The 23,742-nt window shown below is 46.4% G+C and overlaps 1 protein-coding gene across 3 annotated transcripts in view; it reads right to left on the reverse strand.

Annotated features, from left to right (window-relative positions):
- Window positions 1-215: 215 nt before the first annotated feature.
- Window positions 216-23,742, reverse strand: part of HIPK2 (homeodomain interacting protein kinase 2) — a 125,965-nt gene continuing 102,438 nt past the window's right edge. Inside the window, exons 8-15 of one of the 3 annotated variants that reach the window (XM_056482548.1) lie at window positions 23,351-23,477; window positions 21,748-21,869; window positions 17,408-17,550; window positions 16,890-17,066; window positions 14,294-14,572; window positions 4,346-4,593; window positions 3,184-3,344; window positions 216-1,433 (exon numbers count right to left, since the gene is read on the reverse strand). In XM_056482548.1, coding sequence (XP_056338523.1) covers window positions 966-1,433; window positions 3,184-3,344; window positions 4,346-4,593; window positions 14,294-14,572; window positions 16,890-17,066; window positions 17,408-17,550; window positions 21,748-21,869; window positions 23,351-23,477 — 1,725 coding nt within the window. In that variant the 3' untranslated portion in view covers window positions 216-965. Of the gene's footprint in view, window positions 1,434-3,183; window positions 3,345-4,284; window positions 4,594-14,293; window positions 14,573-16,889; window positions 17,067-17,407; window positions 17,551-21,747; window positions 21,870-23,350; window positions 23,571-23,742 lie in introns of those variants that run through there. The other 2 variants (XM_056482547.1, XM_056482549.1) reach the window with 2 other exon arrangements.

Raw genomic sequence — 23,742 nt, forward strand, 5'->3', positions numbered from 1 at the left:
TGAGGAATAGTCTATTGGTATCGTTGAAGTTCAACACAAAAGTGTAAAAAGGGGTATGACCTGTATAGTGCTACATTCTACCGGGGCTAGGGGCAGGGGGTTGGGGGCAGCTAAAATGTCTCCTCCTATACTAAAGTGGCTAGGGATTGAAAAGGAACACTTAAAAAAACCCAAACCAAACCAAAACAAAACAAACAACTGAAAAAAAAAGCAACTGAAATCCAACATACATTATTAGAGATCTTGTTTAGGAATAGCATTTCTCAGGGATTTATCCAGTGTGTTCAAGAAGAGGGAGAAATACCCCCATTGCTCTCAACCAGTGCTGCATGGCCTGTTCTGCCCAGGTGTGATTAAGTGTAGCAGTGTTAGATCCAAATTTAGAGCACTGGGATAATGTTTTGTCTTCCACCCTCAGCCTCCCTTACACACTTTCTTTTTCCGTTAAAAATCCCCCCAAACCTATGTATACTTTGGGATACAAAAACTGCTGTATAAATCCTTTGAAATGCTGGATAAATCCCTAATCCATATACCTACAGGATTAAAAACCTAATGGATTTCATTTTAGGTATTCTGGACAACAAATTTCTAAATGTAGCTCACTATTGGATGAAAATAACCTTTAAAAGTCTGTTGGTGAAGTTCTTCAAAAGACAGGACCCGCTGGAGGGTCCTTCTCCTTCTCTCTTTCCCTCTAGTTTGGTGCAGAATGGTTGTTTTTTTGTGGTTTATTTTTTTTTTTCTGTTCTTTTTTCCATTTTCTTTTTTTTTTTTTTTTAAATAAAAACTGTAGAATTGATTTTCCCCCTTCTTTCCTCTTTTTCTTTTCTTCCTAAAGTCTCCTTCGTTCAAGTTTCACACGAGCCTCCCATTGCATTGTTAGTTTGTCATGTTCTTCAATACAAAAGCGGCTGCCTCACTCCCCCCGGGATGGGTGCGTCTCTCACTCTTTATTCCAGTGTTTAGATGTAAGGGTACTGGTTGACCTTGGTGGGGCTCAGTGGGTATCCAGTGTAGACTGTGGAGGCTGGAGAAGCACTGATATAGGTCTGATGGGCAAACTGAGCCTGGTACTGGCTCGGGTGGATGGTGGGCGAGGGCAGGACGCGCGGGCCCATGCTGACGGGCACCTGGTGGACGATGCTGGCGGGGTAGGTGGTGTGCTGCACCGCGTGCCGGGCGGAGCCTTGTGAGGCCACCAGGTGCGCGACGGTGCCCGTGGAGCCCAGGGCGGCGGGGGCGGTGTATGTGTACAGGTGGGGCTGGGTGGGCAGGTGAGCAGCGGCAGCCGCGGCCAGGTGGGGATGAACGGTGCCGTGGCTGGGGCTATTGTGCGGGAAAGAGTACGGGGCCTGAGCTATCGTTGGAGTGATGTAGGCTTGCTGTCTCCGGTGACTCCCTGCGCGGTCAGTCGAGATGTGCTGCTGGCCCTGGATAAAGACAGCAACAGTGACAGGCAGTTACAAGACAAGAGATGGCTCTTTACCTCCTCAGTAGTGTCTGGGAGCCTCCCTGCAACACCAGGATAACCTCAGGAGAGTCTCCTGAGCTTCTCCCGACACCCTCAGCACCACCAGTCGTCCCTTGGAAAAGAGTGACGGCAGTGGGTCCCTCACAAGCCTCGGAAGACCCTGCAGTTTCATACATTGACCAAAATGACCCCAGAAGGTCAGCAAGTCCCCCAGTCTGAGCTACAACCTGCTGACACAGCTACCAAAGATACAACCTTGGACGCCCAGCTCCCAAGAACATCTTCCTTGAGTCCAGTTGCTCAGGCAACAAGTGGTTTTTGTTAGAGAACTCTCTGATGACAAATTGTGGTGCACAGATAGCTCAGGGGAATGAAATTGCCCAACTATGCCTGGAACAGGCAATTTATTTTTGCTCAGTTTGGGTATTTGTAGTTAATGATTTTCTTGGTTAGTAAGAATAACCATATTATTTTTTAAAGAGAGAACCTTCAGCTTGACAAGATCCTGCAGGTGCCTGGTGCCCTCACTGTCATCAGTGAAAATTACTTGAGCACAGGAAATTTCTAGCAGTGGGATAGGACCAATGTGCTTTTTTTCCCAGGGATTTTCTAAGTTGTTTTCTTGCATTGCACAAAAACGTGAGTTTTCCCAGTCATCTGTAGTCAGAGTATTAAATTACCAATAAAGCAGGAATTAGAAGACAAGAAGGAAAATGCTCCATGCTATTTCCTTCTACTCTTCCAAACCTTTTCATCCTTTTTGGAAGCACTCTTTGTGCTGTTATTGTGGAAATATGGTACCCACACTTCTCCCCAGCTCTTGCAAAAAGCATCTTGACCATTTCCTCCATTTTCACACACTTTTATTTCAAATTCGTTCACATTTTTAAATTTCCTCTGCATATTGAAGAAGAACAGACATTCTTCTCCACCAAGTTATTTTTCTTTTTAAAAACCAGTTCTGCTTATATCCAGCTCTGGATGCATACCAGCACTGTCCTCCGAGCTCTCCAGACTTTCTCCTCTTGAAACACTGGTAAGTGAGCTGTAACTTCCCTATTCTTCTCAACTCACCTCAGGGAAGAGAAAGGCCCCAGGTGCAGGATGTGAAAAGGGCATTATTTCCTGGGGAGCTCCCTGGGAGTTCTGATTACAGATTGGGAAACATCTCAAGAACTGCATGCTGCCAAGAAATGGGATTTGTCCAAATCTCAGCCCAGCTTTATCACAGGATGTGATCACAGGACCAAACTCATTACATGAGGTCACCTATATACACACAAAGGCTCTGGTTTGCCTCGTCCCACCTGATGGGGACTTGTCTCCCAGTCCCACAGCCAGGCTCATGCATTCTCTTCACTTGGAAGATATTCTCCCCACAGTTACTTACAGCTAAGAAGAATTCAGTCCTTCCTACATGCTCCCGCTCCACTCCTTTGTGGCTAAGCCACTGTATTACCCCTCTCATATTATTTTCACTCACACTATTAGACCCTCAGACTTCAGAATACACAGGAAGAGTACCCCCAGCCCACTCAGAAATGTGATCTGCTGCCTGAGTGGAAGATGAAGGTCTGCAGTCAAATAGAAACAAGCTGATCAACCTCAAAATGGGGTCCAACTGTCACTAGACTGGAAAAGGACAGCCCATGAAGGAGGAGTGTAATAGCTGGATGATGCACCACCAAAATCAGTCTTGGTTGACTTACCTGACTTAGATTAAGAGGCTGCTGCTGCTGGAAATGTGCTCCTGGTCGCTGCTGCCTATAGGCAACGGCTCCAGACGAGCTCCCTGAAGAGTGACCGCTGGTGGAGGTCACGGTGCTGGAGGACTTGGACTTGTAGGAGGATGAGTGGTGACTGGTGGTGACTGTGCCAGGAAAGGAAACACATTTGTAGCTTACATGACATTGTTTAATTGCTCACCCTACCTTTTCCTCACCGAGTCTCCTCCAGAGTGGCTTTTGGGAGGAGACATACAACAGAAGCAGGTTAAGAAAACTGTTTCTCTCAATTAACAGAATACCTCAGCATGGCTTGATATACACGACCAGCCTGTTATCCTAGAGACAGACAAACAGACCCGATTAACTGGACCCAAAGCACGTCTGGAGCAGGCTTTGCAGATCCTTCAGAACCATGAGACAATGTTCTGCCAGCAGAACAGTACAACGCAGGTACAAATCCCAGGGAGAGGAAGGAAAGTACAGTGTGCACAGCCTGGAAAAGCCCTGGCTTGCCTAACATCAGGTGAGTGGGAAGGGAGGGAGCAGGAGCTGGTGGGGAGCTCACCCTTCGAGCCTTTGTGTTCACCAGCAGTGCATCCAAAACAGTGACTGCCAAGTAGCTCAAAGCCAAGTGCTTCGGGCCAGACTTCCACCATAAAGCCCTTTTCAACACATCACACTGTCTAGCATTGCAGAGGTTCTGGATGAGCAAACCTCATCAGTCCACAATGAAGACCCTGGGGAAACGTTCTTCCCAGAAACGTCAACAAGTTTGAATGAAAACTCACGTTTTCAATCTCCTACCCATTTTAAAGAAAGCCTATGGAAAGGCAAGGCAGCAAAGGTTCACACTTGTATTTGGGTGCCTTTCATGTCAAATGATGACCTAAAGGCTGCATTCAGTTCTTGGGTTTGTACAGAACTAACTGGGACCGACACTTGCCCCACAACTCCTGAGTGAACCAGGGTACATAAATAATGCAATATGGCTACCAAGAACAGATGTGATTCTTGAGAGAAGTGCAGGAGCACAGTTTCTTTGGAAAACAAACCAAACAAACAAAATGAAACTGAACAATGAGATTCTTCCAAGATAAATCATTTATTTCTTACTAATTTTCTTGACGGAAGAGGTGCAATTTACCTGGTGCCAGGCTATCGCACTCTACCAACACCTCACTGGCCTGGGTTTTCAGTGGTGGCACGATGATCGTTCGGGGGTTCCCACTGCAGTGAGTCTCTGGAACCCCTTTGGTGTCGTAGCTGTTCCCATTATTCTGCCCTGTGCGATGTTGCACGGCGTAAGGGCTGTTGTTGCTGGAGGAATCGGAGTAGGGGGAGTCATGCACAGTGACACAGCTGATGACGTTCTTCCTTTGCTTGGACAAGGTGCTGCAACACAAGCAGGAAAGTGGAAAGAGTCAACAAGCCATGACTGACTCGACACCATTAGAAGGCTCTGCCCGTGGCAGACGAGCTCCGTAAGGGCAAAGCACAGCCTTCAGTCCTCCGCCAGAGAGAGGCTGCTTAAGCCAAATCCCGGGCTTCAAAACTCCCTTGTTACTATTCCAGGAAAGCTTCATGGAGGTCAAGGAGTGAGTAAGACATTGTGGATAGATCTTATATTCACACTGCTTAGAATAGCACTGAACCAGACTGCCAGATTTATTTTCACACTGCTTTTTATGTATGTGTGCAATAGAGGCCCAGCAATTATACTATGCTTTGTTGCAAGTCTCACCACCCACACAAAAACGTGGTGGTTTCTCCCAGCCTTTCAGCAATGATTTAATAATAGATGCTATGACTTTTCATGCTTAAATTCCATTAATCTACAAAACACACACCATTCTATTTACTAATATGGTACAATAGACATATATTCTCAATAAGCATTTGAAAATAAGGAACAAATGAGAAAGAAATGAACTAAGTATGTAATGCTTTTGATTTTCTTCCCTTTCTCTGAACAGGCTCTGGGTCTCCCGACTCTAGTGTAGACTATCAAGGTCCTGCTGCAACTAATCTATCTATGACATCAAAAAAGTGATTAAAAAGGCACATCAACACTTCCAAGATTAGTGCTGGAAGTTCATTAGACTAGACTGCATGAGTACGATTGGGATTTGCTCTGCTATTGTGTCTAATTATTCCTCATGGTTTCTCCTTCCTGTTATGAGCTTGTTTAGGGAGAAAAAGAGAGAGTGAGAAAGAGGAGGGAGGAAGGGGGATGGTGAATATTTGCTTAAATGGCTCACATCCTTGACAGTGCACAGACCTTGACTACAGAAAATAGCTGTTATGTTTCACTGATTGCATTATGTTGTTATGGCAACTGAAGTTTTTTAAATGATGAAAAGAAATGGATAGCACATAAAAAGCTAAGTAATTAGGCTTAATGGTGGAAACAGCCCCAACAGGAACAGAGATGCCATGGAGAAAGGGAATCTTAACTTCATGAGTGTGCACTTTAAACAGAGAGAGATCTCTTTCCCATGGAGCGTCCTGTCCAGTCTTTCGGTCTGGCTAGCCCAGTCCAGGGAACATCTGATTAATCTGGTCTCAGTTTGTGATGGAGCTGTTTTTTCCCTGGTCTCATCATCACTTCTTGCCCAAAGGAAGGTGGAACAGGCACTGAGAACAGTTTATTTCCAAGGACATTGCTTGCCTTATTTACTTTTCAGTCCTAAAGGAGCAATGGTGGGTTCCCTTCAACTTGCCCAACCCAAAGTCTCTCTGTCAGCATTCACAAACTGTAACTCACCACCCATATCCCAGGACTCAGGGTTGAAAATCTGTTTTCTTTTCCCTTCAAAGAACACCTTGGGTTGCTGCATTCACAAACAAGTTCCCATCACACAGAATTTCCCTGGGCTATCATCACAGGATCCTGGTGTGCCTCGAGGAGGACAAAAGACCACATGGTTCTACCCACAGTGAAAAACAGGTTTAGAGAGGCCTCTGCCATCCTAAAAGATTGTCACTTGAAACGGGGCAGATAATAGGGAAGTAGAGGGAGCTATTGCACAACAATTGGAAAGCAATCCTTCCAGGGACAGGGAAGGACCGACAGGGAAAATGTACAACTGCAAACACTCATATTCTGGCTTTTCACAAGGAGCTAGGGAGCGCTGGATTAGAAACAGAGCAGCAGTGCATCTTAGATGGACAATGATTGTGTGTGAAGAAAGATGTAGCAGTTTGGATATGCTGCTATGAAAGAAGAATATTAAGCCAATAAAAGTGACTAATATTGCATCAATATTCCCCTCTCCATCAGTAGAAAGGCCTGTAATCACACATTTATGAGTATCCACGCTGCTTGCCCTTTGCAGCTACCCTTGGCTGCCAGTTGGGAAGAGAGATATATTCTTTATCTCTGACAGTTATTACATTTTATAAAGAAAAATCAAGTCACTAAAGAGTTTTCTGACAACTGATAAGGTCTAACTGTTCTTTTACAGTCCTTTCCTGATCTAAGTAGCTGAGCTGCTGAACTGGAAATACTTGCTCTCAGCTGGCAATTGACATGAGAAGGTTGAGCTGTAGAACTGGAAGGGTAATTTTCTGTGTAATCTGTGCTATTTATTGTTTTAGTATGTGGATATTTTTCACCAGTTTGATTGAGGGCTTGTCAAAGCAGGGACCATGAGAGGTTTTCTTCTTCAAAGTGTTAAGACTCCTTGGTTATAATAAAAAATTCAATTGTAACTATTTGATTAAATAAGTAAGTGACCCCAAACCCAAATCTTTCCAGAGAAAGGGACCATATCAGGGTATTAACTCATTTCATGGATGGGAATCTGAAAAGGACCAGAGCTATGGTCCTGCCAGGCCTTATGCAAGTGCTCAGCACTGCTAATACATGTCATTTCCCAAAGTCAACTGTGCTATTCCTGTAACAGAGCTAAAGCCAATGGGTAAATATTTGCAGGATTAGGGCCCATCTGATTCAGCAGGCTGCATCATTTCAAGCACACAAGGAGTGCCACTGAAAGCAGCTTGATTTCTATGTCTTGGAAAGGTAACAACTGTGGTCAATGTTACAGCAGGCAGACAAGTCAGTCTGGACTAATCACACATGCCCAGAGCTCAGCACCTGTTGTACCAGAGCCCGCCCCAGAGATTAAGGGTGGGAATTTCAAAAACATCAAAGGCCCAACTCATGCTGAAAATCAGTTGATTCACAGGCTTAAAGACACACTTCATTCAAAATGGAGGCTTCTGAAAATTCAGCCCAGCAGTTAGCATTCCCCCTACTCAAAGTCTTCTTGGTGGCTAGGAGCTTTCTCCCTTCCAGCTTCCTCTCAGCTGCTCTTCCCACTTTGCAGTAACCCAGGAGTCATCTGTGTGAAACCCAGGCTGATGGATCATCTTCCCTGCACACAAACTATCAGGACTGAGAGCTTTTACCTGTTGACACAGCACTTGCCTACCCAGCAAGCCTACTGTATTCCTATAACTCAGCCACAACTTTTGGGGATGTTAGTGCTCACACAGAAAAATACTATTAAAAGTCTTGCCCCCTTCCTATTAAGCTCTCTCCAAGTCTGGTAATTGCTTTCCCTCCTGCATGCACAGAAGCAGCAGAAACGTGATTCAGTAGTTTGAGGAGATGGTCTGTGCTCCTGGGCAGCTGGCATGCCTGCCTGCATTATGTGGGGAGGTGTATTTTAATTCTCCAGAGGAGGGAGGGGGGAGGACTGGTGAAATGGCAGCAAATCCATCTATACAGAATGAAAAGCACTGAGCCAGGTAGACTTTTTAACCCTTACTGCCAGGGTTTGAGTCCCCCGCTTTTGGAACAGCAGATAAAATAATCATTGCTTTGTACGTTTATTAGTTTATGAGTAGCATCCCATTCCCACCTGGTCCTAAAGAGCTTATCCTCAAACTTGGACCCAAAACAGTTCATGTCGTCCAATGTGCAGATGCAGAGAAGACCATGCCTTTTAAGCAGAAGCAGGTCTTGGAGATGGTTCTCTAACATATACCACCCTCGTGAGTGACCAGCAGAGATGGATGTGGGTCCCTATTCCCTCCAGCAAGGAGAAGCCTCATAGAGGAAAGGGAAGGAAGACAGTTTGTGCACAGGCAGCCTGCAAGACACTAAGGTAGTCATCTGAGATACTGTTAATGGAAAGGTGCTGAAGACAGATGTTGAGAACAAAAAGTGGAAATTAAGGAAAGGAAGATGCTGAACTAGCTGTTAAAACAATGTTGAATCCACCTCAATGGCCAAAGACAAGGACAGAGACAACAACTCCTGTAACAACAATACAACTTGAGAGGATTTTTATTTGCTGAAGGCCCAACTCAAAAGCCTGATATGCAGCAGCATTGCAGGAACAGGATCTTTTCTTCCCTGAATACCTTGAGTTACAGCAGAATTACAGAAAAACCAAATGGTGTCCAGTGGGAGCAATTCTTCAGTGCACTCCAAGAGCTACAAACCTTTCAGTGCTGCTGACACGGTAGCAACAGAGTCTTTTAGCTCTCAAGGTCACCAACTTGGCCTTCAAGTTTGGGGATGAAGGCAGCCATAGCACAACTGTACCTTTGAACTGGTGTGCATATACACCATGGCATGTTAGCTTTACCTCACATTGCAAAAACTCTGTTCTAGGTCTCTGAAAACTTAATAACATGCAATCCTTTTACTTTGCTGCTTCAAAATAATCCACCTATTCTAGGAAGGCGTGGAGTCAGCCAACAAAAACTCACACCACACCTGCAATCAGTCTCCTCATGTTGAAATCTTATGCCGTGCATAGCTCAGTGTTGGGAATGTGCCCCCTTCTCTTCAGCTACACCTCCATCCTGACCTGTTAATCTGCTCTCACCTTCTTTGTGAATTTGTGATGGTAAGAAATACTTATCAAGTACTACACTGAGGCCATTTTATGAGGCTATACAGCACGTCTCATTGCTATTTAAGTCATATAAACTGAATTGCTTACCAGGTTGTAAAGGTCCTGCTGCTGAAGGTCTGCTGACAGAGCTACTGTCTCTCTCAGTAATTTTAAGTATTAGCTGCATGTGGTGTGTTTTGGAGATGGAAGGCAGCAGTCCTTTAACCAAATGACTGTGCTTAGTCAATGTATTGCTATGCAGAGTCAGTGCATTACTATGCACAGCAGAACACAGCCACAATAGGCTAGATGTCAAAAGAGAATTACAAATGGTGTTTTGCCCCTCACACATTCACATCAGCAAGTTGACAAAAACACCTGGTTTGTGCCTGCCAGCAATTTCTGTGTGTAAGCCTTCTGAAGTGGGCTCCACCACTGCTGCACCACGACGTGAACAAGATGAATAAAAACTTGCACCAGCTTACGCTGTGTTACAGAGGTGAGACACACAGACTACACCACAGAGCTTCCCATCTTAAGGGGGAGAAGAAAACCCCACGAGCCCACAAGGATTTTGTGCCAGTGAAGACAGACAGTGAGGCAGTTCCTCAGTATGCCAACACAACAGCGGTCAGTGTGCCTTGTCCAGAGATACAGTGATTACTATCAGAATCCCATGGAAAACCAAGCTGGAGAGATGTTACCTATGACACCAGCAGAGGCAGCGGGGAACTGAGGGGCTCTCCTGCCTCTTTGGAAGCATCCCCAAAACTACCCAGCTGAAGGCCATCATTGTATTGTTGCAAGGAGAGTCATGTTTTCCTTGGCTGCTGCACTCAGTGCTTGGAGGCGAAGCCATCTGGGCATGTCACAACAGCCACGTCCACTGCCCTTCTTTCCACCCCTTCCTCCTTCCATGCTCTGCAATGCATGGATGCAGAAATATCCCTCACTGGACCACTACTGCATCCCAGTGCATTCCTCCCCAGGACCTTGTGTGCCCTCCCTCCCTGCCACAGTTTCAAGGTGCCTTTGTGCCTCTCTGTTCTGTGTCTCAGCTCTTGCTTTCTCTCCACTTGTAAGCTTCAGAAATATTTAATCAAAGGAGGATTTACATTTAAACCAGTGCAGCAGGTGAAGCTGCCTGCTGGGGAGTAGTTAACCCCTACTACGTGCTACTCGCCGAGTGTGTGCTCTGACCACTGTGACTGCACTTGCACTATCAAGCAGCTGCTCTGTCCACCAGACTTTCTTGCAAGAGCAAGTACAAAGGAGCAAGAGAAACTAAAAAGGAGTAAATTTTAAAAAATAAATATCAATCTGCTTTCTGTCTCTTCACAGTGCTTTACAAGTAATGGTTACACCTAGTATCTTTCATTCAGAATAAATAATAGTTGGAGTTATAATCTTACAGCATAGCACTGAAAGTCTCTTTGCCCTATGAAATCTCCCTGTAAAGCATTTTGAGCTGAGAGTGTACAAGCTCATTAAACAAAAAGGGTGACAAAACTGTATCCTGTTCTTATAATGCTCTTTATAAGCTATTTTTCCCCTGCTGTTCTATGGGAAAAAATATCACATGCAAAACTTTGTGAACAGCAGAAACTGGGTAAAAACAGGTCCATTTGGTAAAAATGTTCCCTTTTTATTTTGACCATTTCAATTTAAATTTTCAATTATTTGCTTACATTTTGAAGGAACAAAATCCTCCATTAAACCAGAAATGAGAAGTCTTCTACTTAGTTAATTAATTCCCTGGAACTTTCCTCCCTTAAACAAAGGTCAAAACTTTTTGCAGTTTTGAAACTCTACCAGATTTCACTGTGTTGAGGGTATTACTAGAAAAAACTCCCTGTAGCCAGCAAAAACACCCTGTTTTTGACAAACTGACTTTCCTAGTCAGGAATTTGCCCCCTGAAAAATCTCTGGCCATCTCTGCTGAACTGTAGCTGAGGTTCCTCCTCGGTGACTGTGCCTTAGGCATGGGGCTGGGGCCCAGTAGATGGCCCCCTTTGACAAGGTTCCACCAAGCAGGTCCTCCAGAGCTCATCTCACACCACCTCCCCAGCACCCCTACCCAACAGGAGCCTGACATTTCCAGATGAGTATTGATTTTATAAAGATGACACCAAGCTACACTCACCAACAGTGCAAAACGAGCAATGTGCTGCCCTGCCTTCCTCATCACATGGTATCTCATAAACACATAATACTTCCTACCCTTCAGTAAGAAAAGGAAAATCCTACCCACATCACAGTTTTTCAGATTTTTCTTTCACCAACAAAAAATGTGCATTCTCTGTATGAGAAAAGCTTTCTCTACTGCTCTGGTATTACAGAAAGACTTTTCTGTCTGAGTAAATCCAAGCTGTAGGGCTCCTTTACTGCATCAGCAGTATCATATTTTAGCAACATTACCAGTACTTCTTAAACTGAGACTGACAAACTCTTCCACTGTCAAAGGATCTACTACTTCTCACAACCAACCTCTCTTCACTGAGGAATCAATAAAATAAACATTTCTGGTCTTATGGGTCAAAGGGCAATTTCTAGCCCTGTAAGAGGTAAAAGAAGGAAGTGCTGTAGCAAATTCAGGAGCTGATTCAATGACACTGAAGGTAATGCAATGTTACCACTCTTATCAATAAGATGTGATCAGGCAATTACCTTTGATCTGTCAAATACTATTTGATTTCTATATTCTAACCTAGAAAAAGGATGTGAAAAGTAGCACGTTTCAAGTGATTCCTTATTTTTCACCCCCACACCACAGCTATTGCCCAATATGGTAATATTTGCATATATGAGCCAGACAATGCATTCTTTGCATGGTTTCATTTTCAACTCAGATCCTGAACCTTTAGGCCCTGATTACATTAAGTACATACTTCACTGTCATTCCCATTTTTCTTGGAGCCAAAAAAATAGGCAAGTAAGAAAACTTAGAGGCATTTTCCTGAATGAGACAAACGTTCAATGAGAAAGATTTCAACTCCAGCAGGGACAAAGTCCACTGGCATTAAATGCTGATACAGCTTCCTTGACTGGAAGCTACACTCTCACTCCAGCTGAGAACCTGGTCTTACATCTGCCCACGTCAAAAGATACTGAGCAAATTAATTTTGCTCTCCTGGAGACTTTAACCAAAAAAATTCTCATTCTGGCCACACTGTTTTCCACCTGTGTCTCTACCTCTAATTCTCCATTTGTTCTGGTTACATCTGCACAGGCAACTTAACTCACTTGTATCCATGCAGAATGTCTCTAAATGGCCCAGAAATTACATCTATCTTTTAAGCTCTGGCCTTTCTGGAATGCTGGCACCCTGGCACTCTATAGATATGCCATATGGATACAAAAAGTAGCCAGGGATCTGATCCCAGGCAGGAATGTGTCCGGAACATGCTTTAGTCATATCAAAGCCACTTTGTTTATGTATGTCTGGCTCCCAGGAAAACTTTCCAAGCCCTTCAGCAGACCCAAATCTTTTAATACCTCAAACTCCCAAATCAGTTTCCAGACATGTTCCTGAACTTGTTCTGTCTGTCTTTCTGGAGAGGTGCTGAGTAAAGAAACTGGTCAGATGGCAGCAAAGCTGAAGCAGAGCAGACAACCATTGGCTGAAGTGCCTGCAGTATCCCAGCTCTTTCCTTCACCCCTCTCTGGACCCAAGAATGACACCCAGATGGTAAGATTAAGAATTTGAACATAATGTCCCAAAGCCTGGAATCAGCACCATGGGTAAACATGTTCTAAAAGAGCTCCCATGACCCTTGAGTTTTCAGCATGTCTTTTGTCTTGCCCTTCCTTTCCCATAAGAGCCCTGGAAGTAGGGGATCCTTATTTATAGTGCCCCTGACTCTCACACTGGTCTTCATGTAACTCTTTCTGGAAAAATGGTTTCTTCCCCCATCCAAGCAAAGAATGTTGTGGCAATTTAAATTTTTTTTTTTTATTTTTAAAGTGAAATATGTTACACTGTCCTGTGAACCACTGCATTCATAGCAAGGTTGACTTTAAAAGGCACTCTTGCTGCTCAGTGGAGTTCATGAGCACGGAGAGAGGAATGGGAAGCAGTGGTAGCATGTTGAAATTCCAGCCTGGAAGCCTGAATCATATAGCTTTTCTTTACAGATTTTTAGCTCCTGGAGGCCAAATGTGTCTCATCTGTTCTGTGCACATTTTCAGGCTTCACTTATCACCATACTGCAAAGATGCAGAGATACAGAGAGGTATCTTTGGTGATTAAAGGAAAATCTGCCATGGAGTGTGTTCTAAATAAGTAAAAAAAATAATCCTCTCTCAACAACACTGGAAGGATAAGGTTAAAAGTTTCCTATCTCAGTTATCAATATAGATACGGTATAATTATTCAGCTGTTTGCAAAGGTACTTCTCTACATCTTATAAAGCAGAGCGATGTCTTGTGACTGGCATCAGATGGGAAACCCAGAGTTCTTGCATGTGATGAAAGGTGCTGAAAGAACAGTCCTACAAAATTAAGTCCTTTCTTATCCACAAAGGCAGTGGCAGCAGTCCTGGGCCATGCTGTTCATTTGGATGAGTTAATTTTCTAAGGAGCAAATTCAGCCTCCACTTTCTAGCCTCATCTATGCTTCTCTGCAGAGTCAGACATAAAGCAGTTTCTGCCACTTTTACTACAGTCCAAGGATATTTTGGCAACACAATCAAGATTGAGCAACTCTCTTGCAATATATTTATCATTATTGAGTATTTATGACAGAACTGCTGTTTTTGAGAGCTTTGTAAAGAAAATATGGAAGAAACAGATGGAAGACGTTATTTAATGCTCTTTACAGATGCCTGGATCACTTAGAAAGAGAAAAGGCAAATTTAAGGTCCCTTCCTTCCAAGCCCTTTTTTCTGTCTTTGTTTTAAACAGATGCCTCACTTACCGAGGCTCATCACCACAAGCTATCTAAAGTCGTCTTTCCACAAAAAAGAGATAGAGAAAACTGGTATTTGCTCTTATAGATGAGAGATTATGGTATGGAGAGATTACTGCACTTCTCCAAGGTCACACAGCAAATGCACAGCACAGAAGGGAACATCACCTGAATCTGAAGAGTCCTCAGCCAGTAATTTTCCTCACACATCAGACAACCTGGCTGAGGAGGCGCCAACTGGCAGCTCCTGGAACCCTACAGCAGCCCCAGCACTTCTATGCCCTCTCTCCTCCTTGTGCAGGCGGAGAAGAGCACGCAGAGAGCTGCTGCTCACCTGGTGGGCGCATGCTTCTGCTCCTCCTCCTCATCCGTGTCGCTGCTGATGGTGATGACGCTGACGGCGGGGCTGGGGGTGTCGGGGATGACGATGGTCTGCCGCTGCCGCTCGCGCCCGCCGCCCGCCGCCTCGCCCCAGCCGCAGGTGAGCGCGCTGCTGCAGGCGGGGCTGGTGTGCACCATGGCACAGCGCGGAGGCGTGTTCTCCTTCACGCGCTTCGACCGCTGCGGAGAGCTGAGGGACTGCGAGGACGACACCTCATAGGTGGATGAATTGCTGCAAACAGGGAGAAGCGTTGGCTGGTTAAAACTCGGCATCCACAGGTGGTGAGTCCTCATCTCTGGTTCAGCAGCGCTGATTTACGGAGCCTAGGAAAACTGCAAAACTGGCACAGCCACTCTTCAAAGAAGACAGTGCCTTGCATGACTTACTCATATAATTGGCTGAAAAGCAGTTTCTTTCAATAAAAAATTCAAATTTGTTTTCCCTGGAAATTTCCAGATGAGAACTGCTGCCTCTCAGGAGTTTGCACTGGGAAGGTAAAGGCCAGCCACAAAGCCCAGACATACAGAACAAAGACAGGCACAGTATGGCTGACACAGGAGGAAGAACCATCCAAACAATAATCCCTTCCTCCTGTATCCTGTATGGATGCGTCATGACCAGATTCTTTTTGGCCAGAAAAAACTACAGGTAAAATTAGAATTTATTGTGCAAAACAACAATCACTTATCAGGAAAATTGCTTTTTTAAACAGAAATGAATTGCTTTTTAAGAATCTTTTTCAATGAACATTTCCTGCTCAATACTTTATCCTCTAGGACAGTGGTGTCTCATGGATGAGAGCAGGCAGATGGGAGGACATATACTCAATTTCATTCCTGCTGCGAAGCAGCATACAACAGATATATAAATCAGAAAGAAATAAACAATATAGTTATTACGCAGTGGAGAAACATTCCCAGTCTTCCTACTTCAGCTTCCCTGCCTGCCCAGTCAGAAAAGGCCCACTTGGATCAGGGATCCAAACACAAAACTATCAGCCAAACAGTGCAGTGTTGGTCTACAGATGGGGTTATTTACCAAAGCACACTGACTGAAGCCCATTTCACTCATTTCCCACACTTCCTTTCTTGGTTGTGTTTCTTTTTGCTATTGCAGAACATCTGGAGATTCAAAAAGGAAGAAAACCCCAAAGTTCTGGTTTTGTTCTTCTGTGGGGCCTGGGCTGCATGTTCAGCCTGGCCCGAAAGCTAACAAAAGGAATAGGTGGCATCCATCAAAAGGAAGTCACCCTGGCAGTATATCACACTACACCAACTTACACAGGCTCTTTTGCATAACAAATGGCTGCACAGTAGCATTCAAAGTGCTTTCTGAATACCAATGAGCAGCATGGAGTACCCTCCTCTCCAAAGGAGCAGGGCTCTTCATTTAGCACAAGAAGAGTCACAGCCCATGATGCTGTAGAAACCCTTTGCTCTGAGAGTGCCCCATTCCTCCTGGACACAGCCACCCCACCCTAGAAGTGACAGGAGAGGGGAGGCCCTGCACACTGAGGCACACTGGCTGCAACAGGCACTCTCTTTTCCTGGCTAGCTGGGGACAGAGCTGCCTCTCTATGTTATGAATAGACTAAGACAGCTGGAGCCCACCCAAAGTAAATCCAACATTAGAGAGCAGATAAATGGGAAGGATTTAAATAGTGGCCTCTTAACTCGAGTCAAACTGGTTGCGAACTCAGAGCCCCTCTGGCACCAGTCCAGTCACCCAGGAAAACCATACGCTCGAGCTTTTGCCACTGCACAAATGGTGACTCATTTTGGTTCTCTCCCCTGCAAAAAAAAGCATGATAGTTGCACAGCCCAGAGGACCTTCTCTAAAGCAGATGCACATACACCTTGAACAGCCTTGTCCTCTAAACAAGATTTCAGTGCTGAGACAGGCACTGCAACCATCCTACCATCCGAGCTGTGCAAGGAACCCCAGACCCCTCCTTCCAGAGCCAAATGGTCCTATTGAGAGATTCTAAGGACTGCCCTGTATGAGATATCTGTATGAAATGCTCCCTGTTTTATGCTGTCATAATCATAGTAAGGCCAGGGTATAATAATGGGTATCTGTTGCTGGTGTGGACTGTTGAAGACGGGCTAACAACCTATGCTAGGAATTAGAGAGCTCAGGTGGCCTAAAGCCACACCAGTGCTCCACTCCCTGTGGCAATAAAGCTCCAAAGACTGTCCATTGCTTTTGCAAGGGCAGATCTTGTGTGCACACATCAGGCGCGTGTTCCTGAAGATTCAGCCCCCTCGAGGTGCAGATGCTGCACGTCAGGAGTGCTTCTTCCAGATGATGTGGGAAGAAAAGGTGTGGCAGCTGGGCACTGGGCCACACTGACCTAAGAATACAGACACATTTTTATATCATCATGACCACAAGGCTCTGGGAACTGAAGCGGCTTAACAAAGGGTATGAACAGGGCCTAAGCCTCCCATTCTGCATCTTCTCCAGACACGAACTCCCACACAAAACGATACTCGCTGGTACAAAACACCCTCGACTCCCTCCTGGAGGGCTGGAGCCCGGCACTCACCGTGGAGCCGACTGGTGCTGCTTGCTCTTCCTGGCGGAGGCGGCGGCGGGCGGCTGGCGCATGACGTGCGCGACGCCCACGTTGACGGGCTGGGCGGCGGGCAGGGCCACGTGGCTGGCCAGCAGTGTGGGCTGCTGCATGATGGGGTTGTAGTGGCTGCCGTGGGCGTGCGTGTTCCTGCGCGGCGGGGACACGGGCACACGTTGGAAACGCGACCGGCAGCTGCTCTGCAGGCTCCTCCACAGCCTCCCACCACCCCTCGCCGAGGCGCCCGCGCCTCCAGGGCCTCCCAGCCTTCCCAGGATGGAGCGTTTTCCCCAGGGAACGGAAGGAGTGCTGCGGGCACGGCATTCCACTCCAAGGGCACGGACAGAGAAGTCTCCCACAGCTCTCAGACAGCGGGATCGCAGGCTGCAGCCCTCCTCCCCTCAGCCCTGCAGCCTCACAAGACCCCAGCCCTCAGGCCTCCTCCAGCACCTGTGGGTACTTCAGGGCACCCCCAAGCACCTCCAGCTTACCTCCAGTCTGCCAGCGGCTGGGTGCCTGCCATGGACTCGGGGATGACGGTCGCGTGCTGGACAGAAGTGTGGGTGGCCACCCCGGTCAGCTGCTGCCAGGCGGGAGGGAGCAGGATCTGCTGAGTGCCACTGGGCCACGCTTGCTGTCAGACAGAGGGAAAGCAGTCCCTTAGCAAAGGGCATCGAGCACCGAACACGAGCGATGGTGCACGCTCAGCTGGGGCCCCCAGAAATGGTCATGGTCGTACTACACAGCTCCTGCCACCTTTCAGTCACAGATGGCAAACACTGCTAGGAATAGTTATTGAAATTGAGAATGCAAAGGAGGGGGCAAAAAGTCCTTGCCATACAAAGCAGCAGCTGTGTTGTAGGTTACTCTGGGAATGGAAGGGATCAAAACTTGTTGGCATTTCAACCCAAACATCAAATTTTTTAGCACCTTCTAATTTTGATTCTCCAGATTAGCTGGGCACTATGACTCCGTTGTTAATTTCCCCTTTCTACAGCCAGTCAACTTTCTCAAGTAATGCACAGCTACACATTACATACCTGTCCTCTCCATGTGTTCTCCAGCTTTTTCCCCCTCTAACAGGGGGAAATCTCTGCCCTGTGAGTTGGGCCATCATTCTGCTGTGCAATCACCCCTCCAGCTATGCTGCCACAGGCTCGGGTTGTCCTGCTCCAGTGACTCCACACAAGTCAGATGATTGTTTTTTATACTTGGGAAACTTTCTTAGCAATGTGCTGCCCGAATGTGGCTCTGGCAGCTTCTTGCTGCTGGGCTGAGGAACTCAGGGGTACCAGCTACAGCCTGCCTTAGTCCCAACCTGCACTACTGTACTGGACCTGTCTTGTGTACTCTCACTACTATAAGGAGGCTAAATTTGAGGAGAGGCTTCTTCCAGGCATGCATTTATCCCCACCCTCACAAGGATTGTGTTAACTGTCCCCATGATTCCCTCCTATCCCCAAAAACCCAAAAACAATCCACCCTACAAAAACCATCTTTTCCCAGTTCTACTGCTAAGTTTGACTATCATGTAACTTTTTGTGTTGCTGAGTTACATGAAAATGCTGCTATAGTGAGGCCTCTTGGCAACATCTGCAAAGGATGGAGAGTCACAAGGCTCCTGAGAGCCCTTCATCTAGGGAGCCACAACCATGGACTGGTGATGCTTGGAGCAGGTAAAAGACTGAGGAAAAGGCACAAAAAGATCAGGATGGAAAAAAGCCTTCTTATAATTCTCTTTTCTTTTTTTACCTCAGCTTTGCTTTAAAAGAGGAGACTGAACTACTGTTGCAGTCAATCCCAGGGGACTACCTGGATTTACTTGCAGACAAAACTGCTTCCTCCCTTTTCAGGAAGGGAATGGAACAAATCTAAGCTCCTTGTCCAACTGCATGCATAAATTTAGATGCAGTGTCAGGGCCTCGGCACAAATTCCTCACTTATTAGGTAAGGACCACTGAATCATTTAATCTGCAGATAAGACTTGTCTAGGCTGATCCACCAGCACAGTGTGCTGTGCTTACACATGGAAGGTTTGTGCTGGCAGCTGTAGCCTGTTCCCAGTTAGTGCATTACTATGAAATTTTGCTGGGTGGTGGAGCAATGCTCTGGCCTTTGTCCTCAGGAGCAGCTTGGTGCCCTGGAGTGACCAAGCTCATACTTCGGATATAGAGCAGGAACAACTAATGGAATAACATTTTGAAAGCCAGTGGCAGGACCTCTGTAGGAAGTGTTGTGGGAAGGAGCTAAAAGGAGAGAAAATCAAGAATCCAGGGTGTTACTCAAGGGCAAGGGACAGTTCTGGGTCACACCATGGAAGCCTGCTGGAACACTGCACAGCTTTGCCTCTTTAGAGATCTGAAGCCACAGTGAGCTATTAGTAAACACAGGATCAGTCTCCCTTCACTGGTCTCTGCATACAATATGGGGACCATACCTGCTTGAGAGGATGAAAAGAGACCCAGAAAAGTTACAAACAAGTTACTTTAGCCACTGACCCTGCATTTTGCAGGCTGCTTGCTCTGCCTAACTCCATGCCACAAGCTGTAGATATACAGCTGCCAAACATGATGCTCATGCTCTGTCAGTGCCTCCTGCCCTGGATCCCTCCTTCCCTCATCTGGCACAGCTGGTCTCGTACAAAATGCACAGGTAGAACTGGATGCCAGATGCATTGGGATGCAGTAAGGCTTTACCAGCCACAGGCATCCTGAGGAGTGCAAACACAGAAACCTGTGCCATGTACTGGGCAGGGGAGAAAGCCTGATGGCACTACACAGTTCTGGGAACACAAGGAGCAGCACCATGCCTGATCAGTGGGACAGACAGAAGTGGGCTCTGGAGGCGCTGCACTCTCTGCTGGGGCCAGTCCCTCTCTCAGTTGCAGCAGTCACAGGGCCCAGGCTGAAGAGCATTAGATAAGCAGCTGTGCATGAGAGGAACAGCTCTCTGCTGGGAGAGAGACACGCAGCCAGTGAGATCAGATGTGACTACAATGCATCACAAAGAAGCTGTGTTTTTCCATTCAGGAAACTGGAATTGGGTACAGATTTGTTTATCAGACCAGCTGCTCAGCCCGAACGGAGCGAAGCCCACGGACACCAGATGCCACCAGCATCAATCAGAGTGCCCTGCCATCAGAGACAGCTCCCACTTCTCATCGTGCGAGACAAACAGGCACAGCAACAGGCACAGCTCCTCTCTTTTATTGCATCAAAAATTAAAAATCTATGCAAGTGAGGAGTGTTTCTCAGAAACAGCCAGAATTCCCCTTTGGCAGTGACAGTGAATTGAAATGTCAGTAGAAAGTATAAAAGTGGGAGCCCACGAAATGGGTGTCCACGTGAGAGAGGCAGCACTGAAACTGGTAACTTGTGGGCATCAGAGTGCTCAGGAGCAGCTTTACTATCAAATATTCCTCACTTGCATAGAGCCCAACAAGGACACCATGAGAAGAAAGAAGGAGCAGGAGGTACTGAGATCTTTCAGGATCCTGCTGTCTTTGAGATGTTTCAGATCCAACCCTCACCCATTCAAGCCCCAAAGGACAGCACACTACAGGAAGCCTGGAAGAATGCTGGGGGCACGTAAAGCTCTGTGGCCTTCTTCACTCACTGCCTTGGATGACTTCTTGCACAAGCAAGAGGTGCCTGCACTGAACCTGCACAGACTGCTCCTTGCTTTGCCATGGCATTTGTTTCCCTGCCTCTTAGGCTCTCCTTTCCTACAAACAAGGGAGATGGCCTTCTTGTCTGATGTTTCTGGCAGCTCTCTGACAAAGGCACTGCTATAGGGAAGGGGCAGGGCACCCTAGCTGATGGAAATCACACAGGCTGCAAGTTGCATTTTGATCTGTCTTCACCAGATAAGTGTGACTGGCAAAGGAAGGCAAGAGCACCAACAGTCTTAGCCCAGCAGTGCAACACACAGGCATAAACCCTGCAGTCTGCTGGTGCCTAACTGCATATGAATGTGCTGACATGGCAGATCAAACAAGCCTGAGACACAGACATGCCTTTGTAACTAGTTGGTCATCTTTTCCAGCTTGCACAACTTAGTTTTAAGTATCCTAGGTGGCTTTTTTTCCCTGTCTGGTATCAGCAGAGGTACCATGCTGCCAGCCCAAAAATGGCTGAGGTTTAGATTCACTGAAACTAGCACAAGGAGAAATGAACTGCTCCTCCAGTTTGAGGAGGTGGGGTACCCCTTGAGGATGTGCATGTAATCAGTAATACCCATTCCCGTTTGGTGTTTTTTTTTTTTTTTTTGAGGAACCATGCATTTCCTGTAAGAACATTTCAGAAAATGTACCAATAAGAACTGCTGACAAGAAGAGCCAAGGAGAGTTCCTTGAGTGTGGGGCCCTTGCCTCTGCCTCCTACATCTCTCTCATACGTCAAGAGCAGAGGTGCTCATAAAACAGACGGGTGAAACCTTAAAGCATGAAATGTATTTATCAGCAGCATGCAAATCACCAGTGCAACTCTTGGCTTCAAACTACCCCCAAGATTTTGAGTTCAGGAGGATGAAGGCTTCTGAGCAGAAGCCAGACACTGCTTTCCCTGAGGCTTTCCCACTGATTTCAGTAGAAAAGCAGAAAGAAAAAGGGTTTTTCCAGTGGCTTTTGCAATTCTGACATAGTCTTTGAGCCAAACAATGAGCTGGGGGAGATTCTGACATTTCAGAGAAAGCTGCAGACCCATATATACAGTTGCCCAAGTCTCTGAACTCCACCACAGAAGGTCCTCAGAGAAAGCTTCTCTCCTCAGCCTCCAAGAGCCAAACAACACAGTAAATGCATGCTGAGCTCAGTGCCTTTAGAATTCCTTACCTGTGCGAGGAGTCCTGGCTGGATCTGAAGAGGCTGGGCCCCAGGAGCCTGGGTGACAATGGGAACGGCGTTCTCCATCCGAACCGAGTACCCAGCGTGCTTCGAAGGGGAGGCTTGTAACCCTGTTCCACAGCACAGAAGGTACAGCATAAGCCACCAGCAGCACTGCCAGGAACACGGGCTGGCTCTCAGGGGAGCCTACAGGAACTCACTCATGTCCACTTACATTGCAGTGTTCCGTCCCTTGAATAATCAGCCATCACATGTTCTACCCTGGCCCAAAGATGTCCATCAAATGTTCACAAACATGATACTTGTACAAGGGTGCAGAAAAGCCATTTCCAAAGGTACTAAGGGATTTGCTGAGTTTGCGTTTTTAGGGTACCTCAAGTACATGGGAAATATTGCAATACAATGTGTACAGGCAGAAAAGGGAAGGAGGGGAGTGAATGGCTTCTCTTCCCCATATTCTCTGGTTTAACAACAAGAAATGGTCTTTGTCAGCCAAAACACACTGCTATATGAGAATGCTCTCTTTACACCAAAGTGGGACGGGAATCCAGAACTCCATACTCCCTAGGCCTTGATGGGAACAGGTGATTTTCTCTAGCACAGTTTCTTATATTTTTTTCTTATATATTTAAAAGGCCCTAGGACTCTAATCACTACTGGCTGAGCTGGAGGAAGATTCCCTCTCCAGCATCTCAGTGCACGGCACAGCCTGTGCTGCCTCCTCTACTTTGGAGCCTTCTCAAGGCAGCAAGCTGAAGATGGTTGCTTACATACTTCACTTCTGAAGTCGAACCCTTGAGATGCATTTTAACTATGCAGAAGAGGTCTAGCTAAACTTCTCTAGTTCAAAAGAGCTTTGATAATCTTGCAGAACATTTAACAAGTGCCTGGTGACTAATGCACAGACAGGCTTGTAGAAATGAAGAGCAGAACTTGCATCAGCTCAACTGAGGTCTATTTAGACCACTTCCTACAGATACTTGTTTTTTTCCTGAATTGCTACAGCATGTAAAGTTAACAGAAGGACAAGTGGTTAACACTGAGCATCTCCCAAACTGTCTGACAATAGTACCCACCAGTAGTATACACAGGCAGAGCTGTTTGCAGCAGGGCTGGAGCTGAGGGAATTGTCCTCATAAATGGCCATGAGCATCTGTTATGAAGAAGAACCCTCGTCTCCACCAGCACCATGGTCCCTGCTGCACTACCCTCCCGAGTTTCCCTTTTAGCAATCGAGTCACGGTGAGGTGACAGAATGACCCATTACATACGCACTGATTTACTGGCATTGTGTGGGAAAGCTTTCAAGTTTACCAAAGCATGGCAGAAGAGCCTTAAACTTGGTTCAAGGCAAAGAATGACAAGCACCACATATTCTCCCCCAGCCCCTTCCTAGTTTCAGTTGCCTCCAGCCCAGGATGTTAGAGGTGCCTGCAAGATCCTCTGCCAACGCAAACCGTTCCATCTGCACCAGCCTCACTGCTCTGATTTACCAGGCCAGCCCTTTTTCCTGCCATGTGATCTGCACAGAGGAAACTCATTTCCAACAAGAGCTGGATGCAGCAGCAGGCAGGACCAGGCTGTCCCTTACCTTGGAAGCCTGGTGGGCAGACGATGAGGGCTTGCTGTAAGGGGTCCGGCCGGGCGCAGATCTGCGCTGTTCCCGTCTGCAGGGGCATGCTCCGCTGGGCCACCGCAGCCATGGACGCCGCTGAGGGCTGGTAGAGTGCAGATTGGTAATTTAGTATGGAGACCTCGGGGTTGGCTAAGGAAATAGTGGCACTGGAGGAGGTGGGAGCCAGGTTGGTGGTCTAAAGGAATGACGGGAATTAAAACAAAAAACAAACAAAAAAATGAGGGAGATGGGTACGCTGGAAGAAGCAAAATCCAAAAAAATAATAAAGCAAAATAGTGTAAGATAAAATAAAAACCAAACCAAAACAGCAGACAAGGGGTAGAACAGGACACTGAGGAGTAAAGAGA

The sequence above is a fragment of the Oenanthe melanoleuca genome, chromosome 1A, assembly GCF_029582105.1.
Source record: "Oenanthe melanoleuca isolate GR-GAL-2019-014 chromosome 1A, OMel1.0, whole genome shotgun sequence".
Taxonomy (NCBI): Eukaryota; Metazoa; Chordata; class Aves; order Passeriformes; family Muscicapidae; genus Oenanthe; species Oenanthe melanoleuca.